The sequence below is a fragment of the Diabrotica virgifera genome, chromosome 4 (genome assembly GCF_917563875.1).
Source record: "Diabrotica virgifera virgifera chromosome 4, PGI_DIABVI_V3a".
Lineage (NCBI taxonomy): Eukaryota > Metazoa > Arthropoda > Insecta > Coleoptera > Chrysomelidae > Diabrotica > Diabrotica virgifera.
The window spans coordinates 248,491,089-248,511,632 of NC_065446.1; the positions used below are offsets into that span (position 1 = coordinate 248,491,089).

Genomic DNA, 20,544 nt, shown 5'->3' on the forward strand with positions numbered 1-20,544 from the left:
TTAAGTTAATTTCTAATAATTATTATTTAATATTATTTCTATTAATTAATTTAACTATTAAAAAATATTCTATTAAATAATTTGTGAAAAAAATTTAATGTGCGTCTACACTTTAGAGTCATTAACTGAATAAGTCGAAGAGTGGGGAGGTGATTGTCTCAAGTTGGTCATTAACAATAAATTATATCTGTATTTTTTAATTTATCAATTTCCATAGATCCTAATAAAAATAGCTTAAGACCTGTATTTTGAATTTTTGAATATGGAAAATTTGAAATTATTGGTCGTTGAATGACTATGATCTAGAAAGGTGAAGTGTGTACGTAGAATCTGTGTTTCTATCATTGAAAGTCCTTTTGATCAGATAAAACTCAGAGGAGATTGAAGAGATTCAACCAGTTAACGAAAAAAATTATATTGCAGCAGCTCCGTTATTTAGAGAGTCTACCACGTACCGAAAAAAAAACAGCGCCCAACAAAGTTATGTCGTAAATACACCCAAGCAAAAAACGCCGTGAAACACCTTGTTTCTGTCCAGCCTTTAAAGAGAAGCCAGCTTTCTTGTGCGGAAAATTGTTTTAGAAAGGTCCACAATAAAATATTTTATTTCTTTGAATTTGGATTAATTTTTATAATTTGTTTTTTAGTCATAATTATCTCATAGCTGGCAGTCGACGTGTTAATAAACAAATACTGCAATTTGTTAAACAATTTAAAAAATATATTTTTTCCCAAAAGAATAAAAACTTTTTATTGTTTTATAATTGATTTTATATTGTATAATAAAACTTTTAAGTATTTAGCTATAAAATGAAACTAATTACAATTCTTAATAATTACAAACAAATTAGCTACGAATTAATAAATCCCTCCTACTATTTATGTAATCGTTCCAGAATAACTTTTTTTTAATTTAAATTCATGCTAAAATTGTCAGACTTTCAAATATGAAAAACTATATTTCTACGGGTACCTATTAGTTTAAAAGTTATTCTAATTGTTTATAAGTTAATGTGTCGAAACAGCTGTAGTGAAAATAAATTGTAATACATTTTGTGGAAGGGTGGAAAAGTTAACACATGACCCCTATTCTCATTTAATCATCGAATAAGCCATCACGCCGAGATAGATGACGTCACTAGTATGATATATATGCCAAAAAATCATAATTTAAAAATAAAAATTGATCTATTTCGGGATTTTTACTTAAAGTCACCGGTTTACGAAATAATGAATTTCCATTTGGCATTTATCACATTGTATGTAATATATTTCTGATAATGTAATATAGACCAAGGCGCATCTGTAAAAATATTAGTACATTTTTTTACGTTGAGAGGTGACTCAAATTTTTTTGACGAGACTGCTTGAAAATAACTCAAATAATAATATTTGAGTTATCCTCCCTCTCAAAAAGGCCCGGAACATTGTTTAAACAATCAAAATGTCAAAAAATGAAGGAAAAATTCGATATTTTTCTTCGTTTTTTAATTATAACTTTAAAAGTATTCATTTCCGAGAAAAGTTGTACTGACATAAAAGTTGCGTAATTAAATTTCCTACAATATAAAATTGGTTAAAAATTTAAAAAATAGTCACCCTTGTTGAAAAATAGCAATAATTGCGAAAAAAAACCATACAAAAACAAGTATTCGCATTTTACGTTTTTCAACCATTTATGCTACACTTAGGACCTTCATATTTCACCCAGAAAAACTTTATGATACAGTAAAACAACACTGTAAATTTCATTAAGATCGGTTTAATAGGTTTTGCAAAATAAATTTTTCAATCCAGCTTTCGCAGAAAAATTCATTTTTTCAAAATGTTACAGGACTGAAAATAAAGCAGATAGCCAGTTGAATTTTTTTTTTGCTTATTGAAGTGTACTGTCACTTTCATTTTCAATTTGCAAAACTAAAATCGATTAACTACCACGGCGTCAGGAATTTTTTTAAGTAAACATTAATTATTGGTGCTACGCGCAGGACAGCGGAGAGTTTGTTCTGATTGGGCATTCCAATGACCTTTGATAATGATTGATACATTTTAATTTTTATTAAATTTCGATATAAATAAATAATTTGTTTATCGCAAAATAAAAAACACATACTCGATCTTTTGAAATAACACTTTTTTTAGCAAAAACTTTCTTTGTTCATATATTTTAACTTAGAGAATAAACGTTTATTATATTTAAACATATGCAATTGTTTAAACAATATTTCACAAACAATAATAAAATTAGTTTGATTTTTGTGGAATTAAAATATTAAAAACAACAAAATATAGAGTAAGAAAATAATATATTAGATGAAGATTGGAAGAAATTTTGGTGGAAATCAACTTGTGTGAATCGAACACCGCTGTCCTGCGCGTAGCACCAAAAATTAATGTTGATTAAAAAAATTTCCTGACGCCGTGGTAATTAAACAGTTTTAATTTTGCAAATTGCAAATGAAAGGTACAGTACACTTCTATAAACAAAAAAAATTCAACTTGCTATCTGCTTTATTTTGAGTCCTGCAACCTTTTAAAAAAATGAATTTTTTTTGCGAAATCTGAATTGCAAAATTTATTTTGCAAAATATATTAAACCGATCTTAATGAAATTTACAGTGTTGTTTTACTGTATCATAAAGTTTTTCTGGGTGAAATATGAAGGTCCTAAGTGTAGCATAAATGGTTGAAAAACGTAAAATGCGAATACTTGTTTTTGTATGGTTTTTTTTCGCAATTATTGCTATTTTGCAACAAGGGTGACCATTTTTTTAAATTTTTAACCAATTCTATATCGTAGGAAATATAATTACGCAACTTTTATGTCAGTGCAACTTTTCTCAGAAATGAATAGTTTTAAAGTTATAATCAAAAAACCAATAAAAAATCGAATTTTTCCTTCATATTATGACATTTTGATTATTTAAACAATGTTCCGGGCCATTTTGAGAGGGAGGATAACTCAAATATTATTATTTGATTTATTTTCAAGCAATTTCTGCAAAAAAATTTGAGTCACCTCTCAACGTCCATCTCAAAACAGATGCGCCCTGGACTAATAGCGATAATCTATTCTGACTTGTTGTAGTGACTGGATGTTTATAGCTGATTAAATCGTATTAATATTTAGTTATGATAAAGTATTATTTATATTTTTGTCCAGTGGGTCAATTATCCTTCAATTAATCACAAGGTTAATGTTGCTCATTCCGTCTTCTAATTAAACAATCTATAATTATTGCGGCGATCAAAAAAGTGCGATGTATTTTTTTTTAAATTGGTGTTTCATGTGAAAAGTCATATTTTAGGAAAGTTAATTGGTTATGAAAACAGAATAATTGCTTCTAAACAAAAAATTACAGTACATGAGTAATAGCCCAGTAAATGAACGGGAAATTCGGCGATACCGTGTAATTTTCAGGGGCAACTCCGAATTGCATGAAAATTTGGATTTAGGTTCTACTTACCCTCCACTTCAAAGTTTAAATTGTGCCGTTGGTTGCTTTTACTTGGGGGGTGATAGTCACCCTTTCTCGGGGTGAAAAAACATACGTTCAAGATAAGACCGGAAATGGATAAATTGACTGATTTTAAGCAACTTTTGTTCTATAGAGTTTTTTACGTAAGTCAATACTTTTCGAGTTATTTTCCATTGAAAATGTTGATTTTTCGACAAAAAAACTACGTTTTCAAACGGTTTTTCGCAAATAACTCAAAAAGTAAATATTTTATCGAAAAAAATATTCTTAGCAAAAGTGTAGCTTATAAAAAACCCAAAAAAATGGTGTATCAGTAAAGTCTATCAATCAAATAAAAACAAAGTTGTAGCTCATGAAAAATACGTTCTTATTCGTCTAATTCCAAATCGAATATTTCAAGGTGAAATCACCGAAAAATTAAGCACTTTTCGGGAAAAACCCATTTAAACTTTTTTAAAGTGTTTATAAAAAGCTTTGTTTTAATTGTTAACAAAAGTTTTAGCATTAAAAATAAGCGAGTTACGCTCAAAATAAAGTTGGCCCTCTTTTTTTTTTTTGTAAAAAATCATGAAAATCTCGCCGTGTTTAGCTCCTCAAATGAAATTAATCGCTACCGCTTTACAAACAATTTACTTACCTATCTATTTTTTATATGATCTGTCAGTCTAACCGGTTTAAAGTGATTATTTTTGAAAGGGTTATAATTGAGAAAGCTTGAATGGGTCACTAATCACGAGTGTATGCAAATTTTGAACAGGCATATCTTAACCAATTTTTGTCTTACGGAGAAACCAAATGAAACCAGCATATTTATAATAGCAAAACCTACATTTTTTTACTCTTTAAGATTTTTCTTATCACTAATACTTTTTAAGTTATTTTGAAAGAATGAAATTTTTCAAAAATTTAAAAAAATTTTTTTTTTATTATAAAACCAAATGTTTTCAAAAATAAGCACTTCAAACCAATCAAACTTACAGATCATATAAACAATACACATACAATTAAAATAGATGGTAAAGCAAAACGATTAATTTTATTTAGGGTGCTAAATAGAGGGAGGTTTTCACATTTTTTTTACCAAAAAAAAGGGGCCAACTTTTTTTTTCAGTGTAACTCGTTTATTTTTGATGCTGTAAGCTTTAGTAAAAAACAAATAATAAGCTTTTTTTCGATACTTTAAAAATGTTAATAAGGTTTTCCCGAAAAACGCTTCTTTCTTCGGTGATTTCGCGTTGAATTATTCGATTTGGAATTAGACGAATAAAAACGTATTTTTCATGAGCTACAACTTTGCTTCTACTCAATCTGTAGACTTTACTGGTACACCATTTTTTTCGTTTTCTTATAGGCTACACTTTTGCTAAAAATATTTTTTTCGATAAAATATTTATTTTTTGAGTTATTTGGGAAAAACGGTCTGAAAACGTAGTTTTTTTGTCGAAAAATCAACATTTTAAATCGCGAATAACTCGAAAAGTATTGACTTACGTAAAAAACTTTATAGAACAAAAGGTGCTTAAAATAAGTAAATTTATCCATTTCCGGCCTAATTTTAAACACGCGTTTTTCACCCCCCGAGAAGGGGTAAATGTCACCCCCCAAGTAAAAGCAACCAACGGCACAAATTCAACTTTAAAGTGGAGGGTAAGTAGAACCTAAATCCAAATTTTCATGCAATTCGGAGTTGCCACTGGAAATTACACTCCAAAACGGTCATTTATTGGGCTATAAGATCATGTGGCGTTTAAGCTTATGTACAATATAAAGAATTGACGGGAAACAACAATTACACATTACAACCTAAACGGGAAATACGATAGTGTCGGTCAACCATTTGATATTGAAGTAATGCTTTAATTATGTATATTTTATATTGCTCAATGCAATGTTATATCAACTCATGGTCGTCATTATCATTTCACTGTAAACATATTAATAAAATTGCAAAGTAAATTGCAAATACAATTTCAAGTATGTAATAGCTATTTGTATAACAAGGGTGGAAAGTGCTACTTTTCCTCCCTCCGCTACGCTTCGGGCAGTAATCATTCGAGGGAGGAAAAGGCACTTTACTCCCATGTTATAAATATGATTTTTCTACCTTCCTCAAATAACAAGTCATTTATTTTATTTTTAAATAATTTATTTATATAACTGACAAAATTTATTAGAAAACTAAAACTAACAAGTAGGTACATTATAACTGTCAACTGTCAAGTATAAATCAAATAATTAATGTAAACATTGTTAAATCAAAATAACAATTTACCGTTTTACCATTCTACAAAATACAAGGTGTTCTATAAATAAACGTTAAAGTGCATAGATACTTACGTAATAGATAATAGAGTACAGGGCGTCAATAAGTTATTTCATCAATGACATTCCATGACGTTACTTTTACTTTTCCTCCCTAGGGAGGAAAAATACGACTTTGCTCCCTACAATCAGGCCAGGAAAAGTATACTTTCGGTATACTTTTCGGTAGGTGGAAAAACAGTTTTCCACCTACCTCTACCGAAAGTATACTTTTCCTGACCTGATTGTAGGGAGCAAAGTCGTACTTTTCCTCCCTAGGGAGGGAAAATACTTTTCCTCCCTAGGGAGGAAAAGGAAAAGTGACGTCATTGTATGTCATTGATGAAATAACTTATTGACGTCTTATACAATATTCTATTATCTATTACGTAAGTATCTGTACATTTTAACGTCTATTTATAGAGCACCCTGTATTTTGCAGAATGGTAAAAACAGTAAATTGTTATTTTGATTTAACAATGTTTACATTAATAATTTGACTTATATTTGACTGTTGACAGTTATACTGTACCTACTTGTTAGTTTTAGTGCTCTAATAAATTTTGTCAGTTAGTTACATAAATAAATTATTTAAAAATGAAAAAATGACTTATTTGAGGAAGGTGGAAAAATCATATGTTTATATAACATGGGTGCCTTTTCCTCCCTCGAATGATTACGGGACTTCATTCTCGGGAGAAAAAGTAGCACTTTCCTCCCTTGTTATACAAATAGCTATTTCTTAATAGCTTAAAGACGACTTTATATGGAAAATTCGCTTATGATGTTTGAATTCGGTTTTAAGCCCACAAGAAAAAACCAACAACTCATACTTAAGCAAGCACCAGTGTTTAACCCGCTTGAGAGACTTGCACACCCTCATAAAAATTTCAGGATTTACCTGGACATATTCCCGACCTATTTGAGAGGAAGGGAAAGTAAATTATTATTTCACACAACCTTTTCTGCAAAAATCAGAATGCCACCTCTGACCTAGTACAACGTAGCCGTTTTTTCACATAGCCGCCCTGGTCTATTATAAACTGGCCATCTGCGAATAATAGGGTATTTAAATAGGAATTAACCTATCATACTATATTTTGTTTAAAAATGTTAATGAGTCTATGTCACTGTCCCCCTTAAAACGTATCTTAATTAGGAAAACACTATTTTCTCTTTAATCGGTCGATTGTATTAGTAATTTCAAAAAAAAATATTTTACACCGTTTTTGAGATAAAAAGTAAAAAAATGTCAAATTCTAATTAAGTTACCAATAATTTTTGGCGTTAGACTAATAACATCAATTTAGGGTTATCAGTGGGTCTGACGAAAATACTTATAAACTAATTTATAAAACATTTATTGGTCGCAGATAAATTAATGGGTATAAAATATCGAGGGCATCTCTAGGTGGAATTTCGCTAATTGTTCAAGTCATTACCTACTGTAACCTTACAAATAAATGTAGTCAATTACAGGTAAAATACTATTAAAAAGAATTGTATACAGTGTCAAGTATTAAAAGTATATGTGTGTATATGTGTATGTATGTATATAGAGAAAATATGGTGAGCAACTTGGACAGTCCTTAGCGTACGGCTCCAATTCGTACGGCAGTCCTTAGCGTACGGCGAGAAATTCACGCTAGCAGTAGCCGTAAAGCGAACTTAAGGTTCCGCGCAACGGAAGAGGAATAGCCGAACTGAACCGACTACAGGATTTGTGCGTAGTCGGTTCAGTTCGGCTATTCCTTATCCGTTTCGCGGAACCTTAAGTTCGTTTTACGGCTACTGCTAGCGTCAATTTCCCGCCCGTGGAGCCGTAACCTTAGCAAGGCGGCTTTCGGATTGAGTAGGGAGCCGCGGAAGATAAAAACAAAGAAAAGACTTGCTATGGAACTTTGAGGACCTCACCGTCTTGTTTATTATTATTCTTATTTTATTATTCTTATCTTATTGTTATTGTTATTAAATTTTTGCAGATCGTTTTTGAACACACCTATGTTGTTGAAAGGAGGCTATAATTAGCTTACCTTAGCTTAGTACCATCTCTTTATTTCAGTACATAAATTACCTCTCAACAGCTATTGAACTAATTTTTCTTCGTTATTGATATTTTATGGACTTACGGTCTTTAAATATTTAATCTTTTTGATATAGTAGTCATGTTGTGACTGGCTGATTGACATAAAGTCCATGCCATTAAAACAAAAAAAAAACACACAAATGAAAGTAAAAACAAGTGGTATAGTCGGTTCGCTAAACTAAGAGACAACTGGCTAGGGATTTTAGTAAGTACTTTTGCCAATTTCGTAAAATTGGCACAAAAAAATAATTACAAATAATTAATAATTACTGAATAGTTAGAAATTTTGCCAATTTTGGCAAGATTGGCCAATAACAAAAAAATTACCGACTAAAATCACTAGCCACTTGTGTCTGAAGTTAGCGAACCGACTATAAAACACTTTTTTCTACAACCGTGTTAAAAATGTAATTTTTAGCACTCCATACGAGCGTTAAAAATGCTACTTTAAGGCAATAGTGCTTTAAAATATTTTTAAGGCACTGCAGTTCGTATTGACCGTATAGACAATTTTGATGTAATGTCAAAAAAATATAAAAATGTAATTTCAGTCAAGTTCAAGTAAAAGTTTTTGTAGATATTGTCCTGTAATTACGTTTGTAGAAAAAATATTGTATGATATGCGTGTTAAAAAGTACATTTTTAAGGCACTCGTGAATTGCAGAACTCGCTATCGCTCATTCTGCAAACTTTCACATGCGTGCCTTAAACGTGTACTTTTAACACTTATATCATAAATAACTATTATTTCGCCATAAATTTACCATAAAATAAAAAAAAAACAGAATTGGAGTTAAAGAGTTCACAATCACAAGATTAAACAACTAGTCACGGTGCTGTTCCCGCGCACCTGGCTAGATTCAACATTATAGAAACAAGAAAGTGCTCAGGTGATAATATCTCCCAGTGTGATATTAATCACATACTATTTGGATGTATTGAAAATAAAGTCTTTCAGCTATATTTTATGAAAACCTGGTTAAAATCCCATGGAAGAGATTTCTATGCCTTCCATGGAAGGCGAAATAGGAAGACCTAGACCAATTGGGCGAGAGGGTATCGACCAAGAGATGCGGAAGACTAATCTGGAAGAAGGCCTACGGGAAGATAGGAACCAATGGAGACTAGGGCTAGGACTAGGAGTCGGAAAACGACGCCACCCGTAACGCGACTTCTAGTCCTAGCTCTACTATCAAACTACTTATTGATAAAATTTGATATCTTACGGTTGCATCTTAGGTTTTAGACCAGGCAGAACTTTTTATGAAGAATGACTTTTTTTCGTAAACTTAATAATAAAAAAGTTTCCTATATGTGTGTTTCTCCCAACTTAAATAGTGTTTAAAAAAATATTTGCATATTTTTTAAAAAGTAAAATTTTCCTAAATATATTGCAGTAAATACGTCATGAACATATTTTCGTGTACTTTGGACTAGAGAGCAAAAAAAAGGTGCCAAAAATCTACTGATTGAATTGGGTGATATCAAGTTTACTTGAGATTATACAGGGTGTTCAGAAACTCTCCTGGCAAACGAGGATCGGAGATTCCTCAGATAATTTTAAGACAATTTAACCCAATTCATCTAGTCCGAAAATGCATCCTAAGGGGGCTAGAGCTCTTTGAAGATGACGTCGTGTAATTAGATTTTTTTAAATACCTCCAGAACGCTTCTATTTAGAAAAACGAAAACTGGTACGCCTATTTATCTTCCAGAGATAAATCGATTCCATCAATGGCAAATTCGAGTACCGGTCATAGGCGTCCATTTTGGATAGGGCAACGGTTAATTTATCGCATAACTTTTTTGTCTTTAACTTTTAAGCACTGTTTACACTGGATTATTAAATTATGAGGTATTCTAGTACTATAAGGTACTAGATTGTAGATTACTCTTTTGCTTTAAGTTGATAGAATACACCTTTTTCTAAAAAAATAGATTTCAAATTTTTTTGATTTTTGAATTTGGAAAAATTTTCAAAAAAAAATTATTTAGAAAAACAAAAATTGGTAATTTTATTTATCTTCCAGAGATGCAACGATTTCATCAATTGCAAATTTCTAGTACTGGTCATATGCGTCCGTTTTGGGTAGGTCAATGGTTATCTGATCGCATAACTTTTTTGTCTTTAATTTTTAAGCATTATTGACACTAGATAATTAACTTATGAGGTATTCTACTACTAAAAGTTACTCTTCCTCTAAGTTGGTAACATCGTTTTTTGTGAAAACTTTTTTCAAATTGAAAAAACGCAAAATTTTCAAATTGACTTTTCTAGAAAACGGTGTATCCTACCGACTTGGAGCGAGAGTAACTTTTAGTACTATAATACCTCATAATTTAATAATCTAGTGTCAATAATGCTTAAAAATTAAAGACAAAAAGTAATGCGATAAGATAACATTTGCCCTACCCAAAAAGGACGCCTATGACTGGTACTAGAAATTCCCAATTGATGGAATCGATTTACTTCTGGAATATAAATAAGCGTATAGTACCAATCAAGATATTTTAGAAAACCTCAATCTTAAGCTTATAATACAAAGTCATTTGTATTTGAATAGTGTGGTAAGTTTTCGGCCCAGGTAGAAATTAATAAATTTTAATCTATTGTACTTTTAATTATTAAGTACATATACCTGCTATTCAGTATGTTCAGATTTCTCAGATATATTATAAAATTATCTAAGGAAACTCCGGTTTTCGTTTGTCATGAGAGTCTCTGGACACCCTGTATGTATTATAAAAAAATTACTTGCATTTTTTTTTAAAGTAAAATTTTCCTAAATACATTGCATACGTCACGAAAATATTTTTGTGTACTTTGGACTAGAGACCAAAACAAATAGTTGCCAAAAATGCTACTGATGTCAAGATTACTCGAGATTATATAAATAAAGTGATCAGATTGATCATAAATAATATTTTTGTTCACATACATATATTTGAGGAAATTACCGGTTAGGTTAAATACGTTTAGTAATTTTTTTAAGATGTTTAGTCAGACAGTTTCGATATTTTTTACTAACAGTAAGAAAAATAAGTTTGGAAAACAGTCATAATTTAATAAAAACAATGGAAAGATTAGTAACAGGAACAAAATAGAAAATATTAATGTTTTGTATTTTGAGAAAATATTAATGTTTTGTATTTTGAGTTGAAAACGACTTTCGAAGTGAAAATAATCCGAAGTCAAATAAACTTATTTTAACGTAAATAATTGTGGCTTATTAGTCCAGTCGTCAGCGTCAGACACGAAAATGTTACTGAATCTATAAAAATCATACGAACAGATGAATTTTGCCGAAAATGTTAATTTTGGAATCCCGAAAAAGTTGCAAAAAAGTTAATCATTTCTTACCTTCCTCCTCTTCTCTTTTTACCCTCGTAAGGGGCACAACGAAAAACATCGATTTACCTAGTATCGGTATGCCGTTATAAGTTCAGAATTATAACTATTTAGGGACAAACATTAATGAAACAAACGATTATACCAAAGAAATCAGAGTTATAGTAGAAAAGGCTAGAAGTGCATTCAATAATATGAAACAAATATTATGTAGTATAGACCTCAGCCTAAATCTTAGAAAACGCGTGTTTCAATAAAGTGTTATTTATTTTCTGTTCTTTTATAAATATGATGTGGAGACTTGGACTCTTAATAAACAATGTCTCAATATATTGGAAGCATTTGACATGTGGACATATTGAAGAATGCTGAGAATCTCCTGGAGAGACAGAGTAACCAATTAAAAAGTACTAAGAAGAAGAGACAGCAACAGAGCGATACTGGATTCCATCAAAATAACAAAACTACAATATTTAGGTCATATAACACGTGGCGACAGATATGAACTTCTACAATTAGAGCGCTTATTGTATAAATGGTATAAGTCAGCAATACTTAGTTTTGAGAAAACTCAAAAAAACTAATTAGTTTAGAAACTTGAAGACCTATCAAATTTTGTTCTACATATGAAATGTAGAAATGAACTAGTAGAGTGTCATGTGATACAGCAAATTTGGCTTTGAAAACTATTAAGGCCAAAAGGACGGTTTAAGGGCTGGGACTCGTTTCCTTTATACAATAAATGAATAAAAAGACGAAATAATGCTGCTGCTCTACAGGTAATAATTATATTATGTATAAAAAATACGTTTATTTTTACAAACAAGACCTAAAGTAAATCTTAAAGCTTATTACTTAAAAAAACTAATCACTATCATATTCTTCATTGGTCCTCGGCCAGTCCTTAAATTGCTCAAAAAATTCTATATCTTCTTCGGGAATGTAAGTCAAGACTTACATAATTAAGGTCAAGGTACATAAGTCAATTTCCTCCCAATATAACCTTCATCTATGTTTATCGAAAAGACGCCACCCTGTACATAGTCGTAAACATTGCACAAGTACACACCTGCAGTCCTGTTCTGTTTGTCGATCAGGTTTTGTAATTCCTTTTGACTAATAAGTATCACTTTTTCCAAGTAATCGAGCTTTAATTCGTACATTATTTTTCATGGTTTGGCTCGTCCCTTTTCAGTTTCCATTCTCTTGTCAATTTAATATGTACTTTTACTACTTGCATCAGAGATATCAGACATGATGCTAATGAATATTGTTTAAAATAAAAAAAATAATATTTATCAGCAAAACTACTAATGCACACACATGTTACAGTTAATCGAAGTAATACAATAAACAAATCGGTAAACAAAACAACAGAAACGATGGTGGCACCACAAGAATTATTGTATAAAGGTAACCAGTCCTGGACTAATTCCCTTAAAATCGTAAAAAATTACAAAAATCGCGCAACATTTATTTATTTTTCATTTATTTTATTTAATTCTTATTTTATTTCATGTTGTTATTTCATTTATTCATTTAACAGCTAAAAACTGATTTCGCGCGCGTAAATGTGATTCAAAACCACTGGTCGCTTCAAGCGTTGTTTCTGAGATTCATTCTACACAAAAAGTGTTTAGTAATATTTTTGTTCAAAATTATCTAAGCTACATTTCTTGATTGAAACACTTGTTCTACGACATACAGATTCTTGGTAAATCGATGTTTTCCGTTTTCCTACCTACAGGGGATTTTAGGGGGAAGCCCTGGGGCTAGGGGTCCCAAAATTGACATTCTCACCAAAAGTCAGTTTGTTGTATGATTTTTATAGGTTGGGTGGCATTTTCATCCCTGACGACTGGACTAATAGACAAGGTGACTTGTTTGTTATCTAGATACACTCAACGAAAAAGGTACGTAATATTAATAAAAATGTTAATTCAGACAAAAAAAGCAATACTTAAATTTGTCCAATTCTTGGTTTTATTGGAACAACAAAGCGATGTTCATCAATTCATTATGTTCGTTAGTTGATCCAATGTATTACGTTTATTGAATGGATGAACATACATTTATTAATATATAATACTTTCATTATGTATACTGTATACCATAATATCACTTTATTGATATTACGAACACTGTTCACTGAGCCAACGAACACTATTCATTGAAACAACAACGTCGTTAATTGACCGACGAATGTCGTTAATTGTGTCAATAACAGTGTTATTTCTCCTAACGTATTTCGTTTATTTCTACAATTATTTCCGTTTATTCTTACAATTAATTCGGTTCATTCCCACAATAAATACGGATATTCTTACAAGCAATTCTATTCATCCCTACAATCAGTTTCGTTCATTCCTACTATGAACGTATTTATATTAATAATTACTGAATGCATTAGCTCAATGTAATTAATTATTGATTAATAATAATTTTGCAAATCCTCCTTTTTTGTCCTAAACCTAATGGATTTACACTGTGTGATTTCTCATATGATTTCACCTATACAGTGTGCTGGAATAACTGTTACACCCCCCCCCCCCCCTTATTAACTTATTTATTTTTAGCACATAAGCAAAACGCTCGGACAGCTCGATTTTTAAAATAATCAAAGTATATTATAACATCAGTGTTTCGAACTTTGATTTTTTTAAATGAGAAAGTACATCATGTGACAGCTCATTTAAAAGCGTTTGAAATATTGATTCCAAAAATGTATAACACTTTAATCCTTTTTGAAAGCGCAGGTGCAAAGTTTCGATCGAATTATGTTTAAACGCATTCTTTTTTTTTTGGAATCCTGAGAAAACTAATAACTATCTTTGAAAAATTTAAACGCATAATAAAAGATTACATTATTACCGAGGGCTGAAAGTCCCTTAGAATAAACAACAAGTTTCTTTTGAATGGTATACCTATTTGAAATTAAAAATCATACTAAATTTTCTCTTTTTCACCCCTGTGACTTATTAAAACATTCATTATAGAAGTTATCAGGGACTTCAGACCCTCGATAATACTGTAATATTTTATTCTGCGTTTAAATTTTTCAAAAAACTAATTAGTTTTCTCAGAATTCGAAAAAAATAAATACGATAATAGACACACGAAAACTTCCTTCCAGTATGGACTACACTTGGAAACGAAATGAAATTATTCAGCACTTCGGCAAATAATTCCTTTTTAAACAATGGTAACACAGAGAAGCTCGGGGTATCACGATATGGAAAAGCCGTTATATTTCAATTGGTCAAGCAAAACATTTATTGTTTCAACAACTGCGTTTATTGTTACCATGAACGCATTGGTTGTGGTTATTAAACGCAGTAATAGATTGATTAATGCATTCGTTGTCACAACAATCAGTTTACATCTATGGAATAATCAAATATGACTCTATATTAACAACATTTGTACATTATTTTAATGAAATCTGTACGTTGTCACGATAAACCAAGATAATTGCTTATCATCTACGAAATCAAGAAAGTGGTTTGCTGTCAAAATTACCATTATTTATTAAATATACGAAACTAACCCGTTGTCCTAGGTGAGCGACGGAAAACGACGCGACGCGATGCGATGCGTTGCGATGCGATGCGACCAGTAATTAACGCGACGTGTGGCTTATGTAGCGTCGCATCGCGTCGCTTTCCATCACTCAAACCAGGACAAAGGTGACGATGTCAATTCATTCCTAATCTTAAGTATGGGGAAGTATACTGCAGTTTTGCTGGAAAATTCATATTAAATACTTAGCTTTAAAAAATTCCATAAACGAAGAAGAAAGACAACAAATATCATATATTTAGAGCGAAATAAATTTGGAGAGTTTCATCATTTATATTCGAAATTAATAAATAATCCACGTCGGTTTAAAATGTATTGTGGCTTATTACCATGCACTTTCGATTATATTATTGCAGCTGTTAAACCCAGTACATATTCAACTGTCAATAAGTAATTTTCAAAAACCAATTTCTATTGAGAAGACGCTGTTACTGGCTTTAAAGTATGTTAATGAAAAAACACTGGTACTATACATATTAGTTTTTATTTATTTAATAAACTATTGAGTAGCATAATTTGAATTGAAAAAAGCAACTTGCACTTGACACTGCAAGCTTGACACTGACACTGCTTCAGTGCGTCGTGTCTCGTCGCGAACAATCGCGAACAAAACAAATTCGCACTTCGTCGCGTCTTGTCGTAGACTGATTAACCCGAAAACGTAGGCCACACACAAATACAACCATTACTTGATATTTTCGCGTCGCGTCGCGTCGTGTCGCGTTGTCGCGTTTGTCGCTCACCTAGGACAACGGGTAACTTATTGGCTGAATAAATTGAGTGTTATTGATTAATGTACTCTAGTTATTTTCACAATTATTATTCAATCATTGTGACAATAACCAAATACATTCGTCAATGTCTAAAAGTTTGTTGAAACAAAAAATTAAATTGTTGTTACAACGAAATACTATTCAATAATCACTGTTAATCAATAATATTTTTGAGTGTAGAGCCTCACCAAAACATTTTTAATACAAAAAAATACTGCATCATGAATCATGACCATAAAGTTACTTTAATGTTTTATCGTGCATATACGATATCTATTCCTAATTATAAATCAGCCACAAACAGTCAACTTAAAAAATAAACCGCATTGTGACAATTTTGTGTAGTGTTTTTTTTTATTAAAAAGATTTCCTGGGTAAATTTTTAAGGTTCTGTTTAGTTTTTAAATATCTGAAAAAGATTACTGAAACCACCTTACCTATTTTGATATCTTTTTAATGGTTTTTGCTGATTTTGCAATAATAACAGATAGTATTCTTTTAATTTGCAATCAATTCGATCTTGTAGAAAATTTAATTGCAAAACCTTTTTGTTTTCGCAAAATTTTTCTATAATGCGTAGCTGCCGAGATATAGCAACGTAAAGCAGAAAAAAATTGAATTTTTCTATTCCACAAACTGTTTTAAAAAAATTAGCCCATCTTTTGAAGTGACTGCAGAATGAAATTATCATTTCTAACAATATTACCAAGCAATTAAAGCAAAAAATGTGATCATATAAGACTTAGCCAAATGAGGGTTTTTTTTTATAAAAGATATTGCCTGGTCTATATGTAGGTACTATCGAAATTTCCAAACATTTCTATTAAAGCTCAAACCAAAACATTTTTACGGCGTACAAAAATGCTGCATATGAAAATATGATACAAAATTTGTATTTTATTTTGATACCTAATGCTATTCCTTTCTACCTTAATGGTAGAATTTTGAATATTAATAAGTTAATAAACAAAGCAAACGGTACTTATGTGGCATGATTAAAGGATTCCAAAAAAATATATCTAAGTAATAGGCGCGCCTATTAGGTAGACCCCTAAAAAAAAGCTTAGGAAAGGAATATACCGACCAATTTTTATTCGATTCTATATATTTTTCAAAGTTCAAATGTATATTTTTTTAATTTTTCTATGTGGGGCGGAAATTCATATTAAGAGCATAGGCGCAAAATTTCAGCTCCGATGCTTTTTAAATGCATTCATTTTGTATAAATCCTGAGAAAACTAATACATATTTTTGAAAAATTTAAGCGCAGAACGACAAATAACATTATTACCGAGGGCCGAAAGTCCCTTAGAATAAACAAAAAGTTTTTTTTTGAATGAGATATTTGAAATTAAAAATCGCAGTAAATTTTCTCTTTTTTCACCCCTGTAACTTATTAAAATACACATTATAGAAGTTTCCAGGGACTTTGGGCCCTCGCCAATAACGTAATCTTTCATTCTGCGTTTAAATTTTTCAAAAATACTTATTAGTTTTCTCAGGAAACGAAAAAAATTAATGTTTTAAAAAGCATTGCAGCTGAAATTTTGCGCCTACTCCCTTAACAAAAAACTTATAACAAAAAAAAATTTGCCAAATCGCTTTAAATAAATATTTTTAAGCGTATGTTTATACTTTTAATATAGTTATTTTTCTCTCTTGGTAATTTTTCAAAAAATGCTTATTTGAGTTATTTCCGATTTTTTGTTGAAAAAAAAATGCTTTAATTACTGGTTTTTTGTTTTTTTTTCCAAAAAACTACGAAATGAATTGCAATTCTACAAAAATCTTTATAATCTTTAAACCTTATATAAAAGTAAGAATATTTTGATAAGGATAACTGATTTCTATCTTGTTGAAAATATTACGAATATGAGTTTGATATAAATAAATATAGAAATCTTTGTTCAAAAATATTTTTTTGCCAAATAAAAACCACTTGTCCTTGTCAAAATATTCTTACTTGTACTTAAGAGGATGGGTACGTATTTTCGGCTGCAATGCTATTCAAATGGGGATTCATTTTTTTCGAATCCTGAGAAAACTAATAAGTATTTTTTAAAAATTTAAACGCAGAATGAAAGATTACGTTATTGGCGAGGGCCGAAAGTCCCTGAGAACTTCTATGTTTATTTTAATAAGTTACAGGGGTGAAAAACTAAGAGAAAATTTAGTGTGATATTTAATTTAAAATATCTCATTCAAAATAAACTTTTTATTTATTCTAAGGGACTTTCGGCCCTCGGTAATAATATAGTCTTTCATTCTGCGTTTAAATTTTTCAAAAATATTTATTGGTTTTTTCATGATTCGAAAAAAATGAACACAATGTCCGTGGTAATATTTCCAAATCTATCTTTGTCATGCAACGCACTCAGTCGAATAGAATATTGTCAGCATACTGTCAGTCAGACAGTGACATTCAGTGACAATTTTAAATATTTGACATGGCATCGGGAATATTTTGAGTTGTTGATTAAATAATATTGATATATAGTGTATTTGATAAATAATTGATTTAAGACGTGAAATTAATAAAAAGTTATTTATTGTGTATTATTTGTGGAAGATCCAAGCAGAGAATACATCAGGATAATATATTCTGTGATCCAAGTATTTTGTTGTTAAAGATGTTCAAAATTGTAAGCGTTCCATAGTAACAATATATTATTAAAAAATCACTTTAATACTTTTCCTCTTTTCTCGATTGAGTATTAGTTTTTGTTGTACATATAAATTATTACAATCACTGAATACATAGTTAGTGAAAAAATTATTACATTTATTCCAAGAACATTCAAAAGTCATCTCTTTAAATTATTGATGACATTTTCAAGTAGAATGGCATTCTAGTAATATTTACATATCCATACCAGTGTGAATTTTACTACACGTAATTTGCCGTGTGAAAACAGAAAAAGTAGGGATACCTACCCGTAAAATATTTGCGAATTATGTACCGATGGCCTTAAAAGTTTAGAGATTAAAAAGCTTTTTGTATTCGTTTAGCAACTATTTAGAAAAAAAAAATCCCAAATATCACTTATTATGACATTTTTTCAACAAAAAAATGCAAATAACTCGAAGGGGAAACATTTTTCGAAAAATTACCAAGAGAGAAAAAGTATTTATTTGGTCGAGATACGCCTAAAAAAATTTAGTCGAAGCGATTCGGGAACTTTTTTTGTTATTTGTTAAAAACAATTGCCGGCCCAATTGAAATAATTAAAAAAAATACATTTTTTTTTTATTATTAAACACAAACTGTGTTTAGACTACTGAAATCTGGTCATTCAAAGTTGACCAATTATCAGTTCTTCTTTAACTTAAATTACTTAAATCTAAGATCTTAACAAGTAAGTATGCATTTTAAAACTAAAACTAACACACAATACAACACTATGCTCTGCTTTTACACTAACACTTTCACACAAAAAAATACATACTTAAGTACATTTCAACTTTGGAAAATATATGTAGAATCGAATAAAAAAAGGTTTGGTGTGGTAGAAATGCAGAAAAAAATGTCGGTTTATGCTCTTCTCATGAGGGTAAGCCGCTGCGCCGCTGGCCTAAAACTCTAAAACCTTTTGTCGCCAAAAGTAAATCTGACGTAACTTTTTAAGAAACTTACAATGGAGTAATGTTTATTATTTTTTTAATTATTAACTGTTTGATCTTCCTCTTCATAGGTTATTCAAATTCAAATAGTTCATGTTCATATTACGACCTGTGAAATTGATATAATGAAATAATACTTTATTGTATGCTGTTTAATTCTTTAAAGGCATATAATAAGGGCATACAGGTCATTAAAGGTAATAGGCGTATGCCAGAATTAAAGATAAAGAAGCAGTATTAACTAAATATAATATGTACATAGGTACAGATCGGCAGTACACAAATCAGACAGAAAATACAATATTTTAGATTCAATTAATCTTCAAAACGATAAGAGAACTACTGGTAAAAAAGAAGGACAACCTTGAACCCATGACAGTCCCTCCAAATTGCGAAATAAATCAATATGCTCCAAATTAAGAGCACTTTAGGTGTATAATGGACGTATGTATAATACCAACTCGTTTGTAGAGGAATCTCCTTTTCTGTGTATATTACTCAATCGATGACTATTACTTGGCACATGTCATGATTCTAACAATTAATTCTAGTTCTAGTTAGATCTAGTATCTAGTGTAGATGACCCATTTAATTATTTTAAATCAAATTTAATCGTAGCTATAATTAAACATAATTTCCCACATCATGTTTACGACAACTACTTGATAACTATATCAATTTGATATACCTAGGTAGGTTTGAGTTTCAAACAGGATAGTGAAGTGAATAGAGGTTAGGCAAGCCTCCAAGAGCATTGTCCCAAAATCATTACAACACCTATCTTCTTAAATGTTAAAAAAGCTTTTGTACAAACAAAATAACTCACCAAAATCGATGAATTTTTTTATAGATAATGGAGAAGGGTTGAATTGCGAGTAGAAGTCCAACATCTTGGCGATGTTTTGAAAAGATTTCGGCGACACTTTCATTTTTATTTAAGTGTTTAGAGATACACACTAAGATCGTTTTAATAAGCACCACATTAGAACTTCACTAAACTTACAATAACACTGATCTGACCTTGTGTGTGTCTTCACTCTAAATAGTAAATTCACATGAATGGAAAAATCTTTTTACCTATAAAAAACATTAAACGTCAAATGAATTAACGTATGCTGCCATCTACGTGGTGACTATAAAACTAAGTCGAATGAACATACAGTGAACTATATGCGAAGGCTCCAGTCTTCAGTGGAATGTGTGTGTACTAAATAATTTAAAATTTAATCACCTGGGAAAATTCTATTATCTTTTTAGATTACATAAAATATCAGTGCCCCCGTAAGGGTTACTGGCGCCTGTGTGCAAAAAAGGATTTTGGCGCCGCTTAGGGCATTTTGGATCATGCTTTTTATT

General features: G+C 30.5%; 1 protein-coding gene across 2 annotated transcripts in view; it reads right to left on the minus strand.

The window, feature by feature from the left end:
* LOC126883365 (pyruvate dehydrogenase (acetyl-transferring) kinase, mitochondrial) overlaps nt 1-20,389 on the minus strand; it is a 97,707-nt gene extending 77,318 nt beyond the window's left edge. For both annotated transcript variants that reach the window (XM_050648837.1, XM_050648836.1), the window contains exon 1: nt 20,015-20,389. In XM_050648837.1, coding sequence (XP_050504794.1) covers nt 20,015-20,117 — 103 coding nt within the window. In that variant the 5' untranslated portion in view covers nt 20,118-20,389. The remainder of the gene's footprint in view (nt 1-20,014) is intronic.
* Nucleotides 20,390-20,544: the final 155 nt, after the last annotated feature.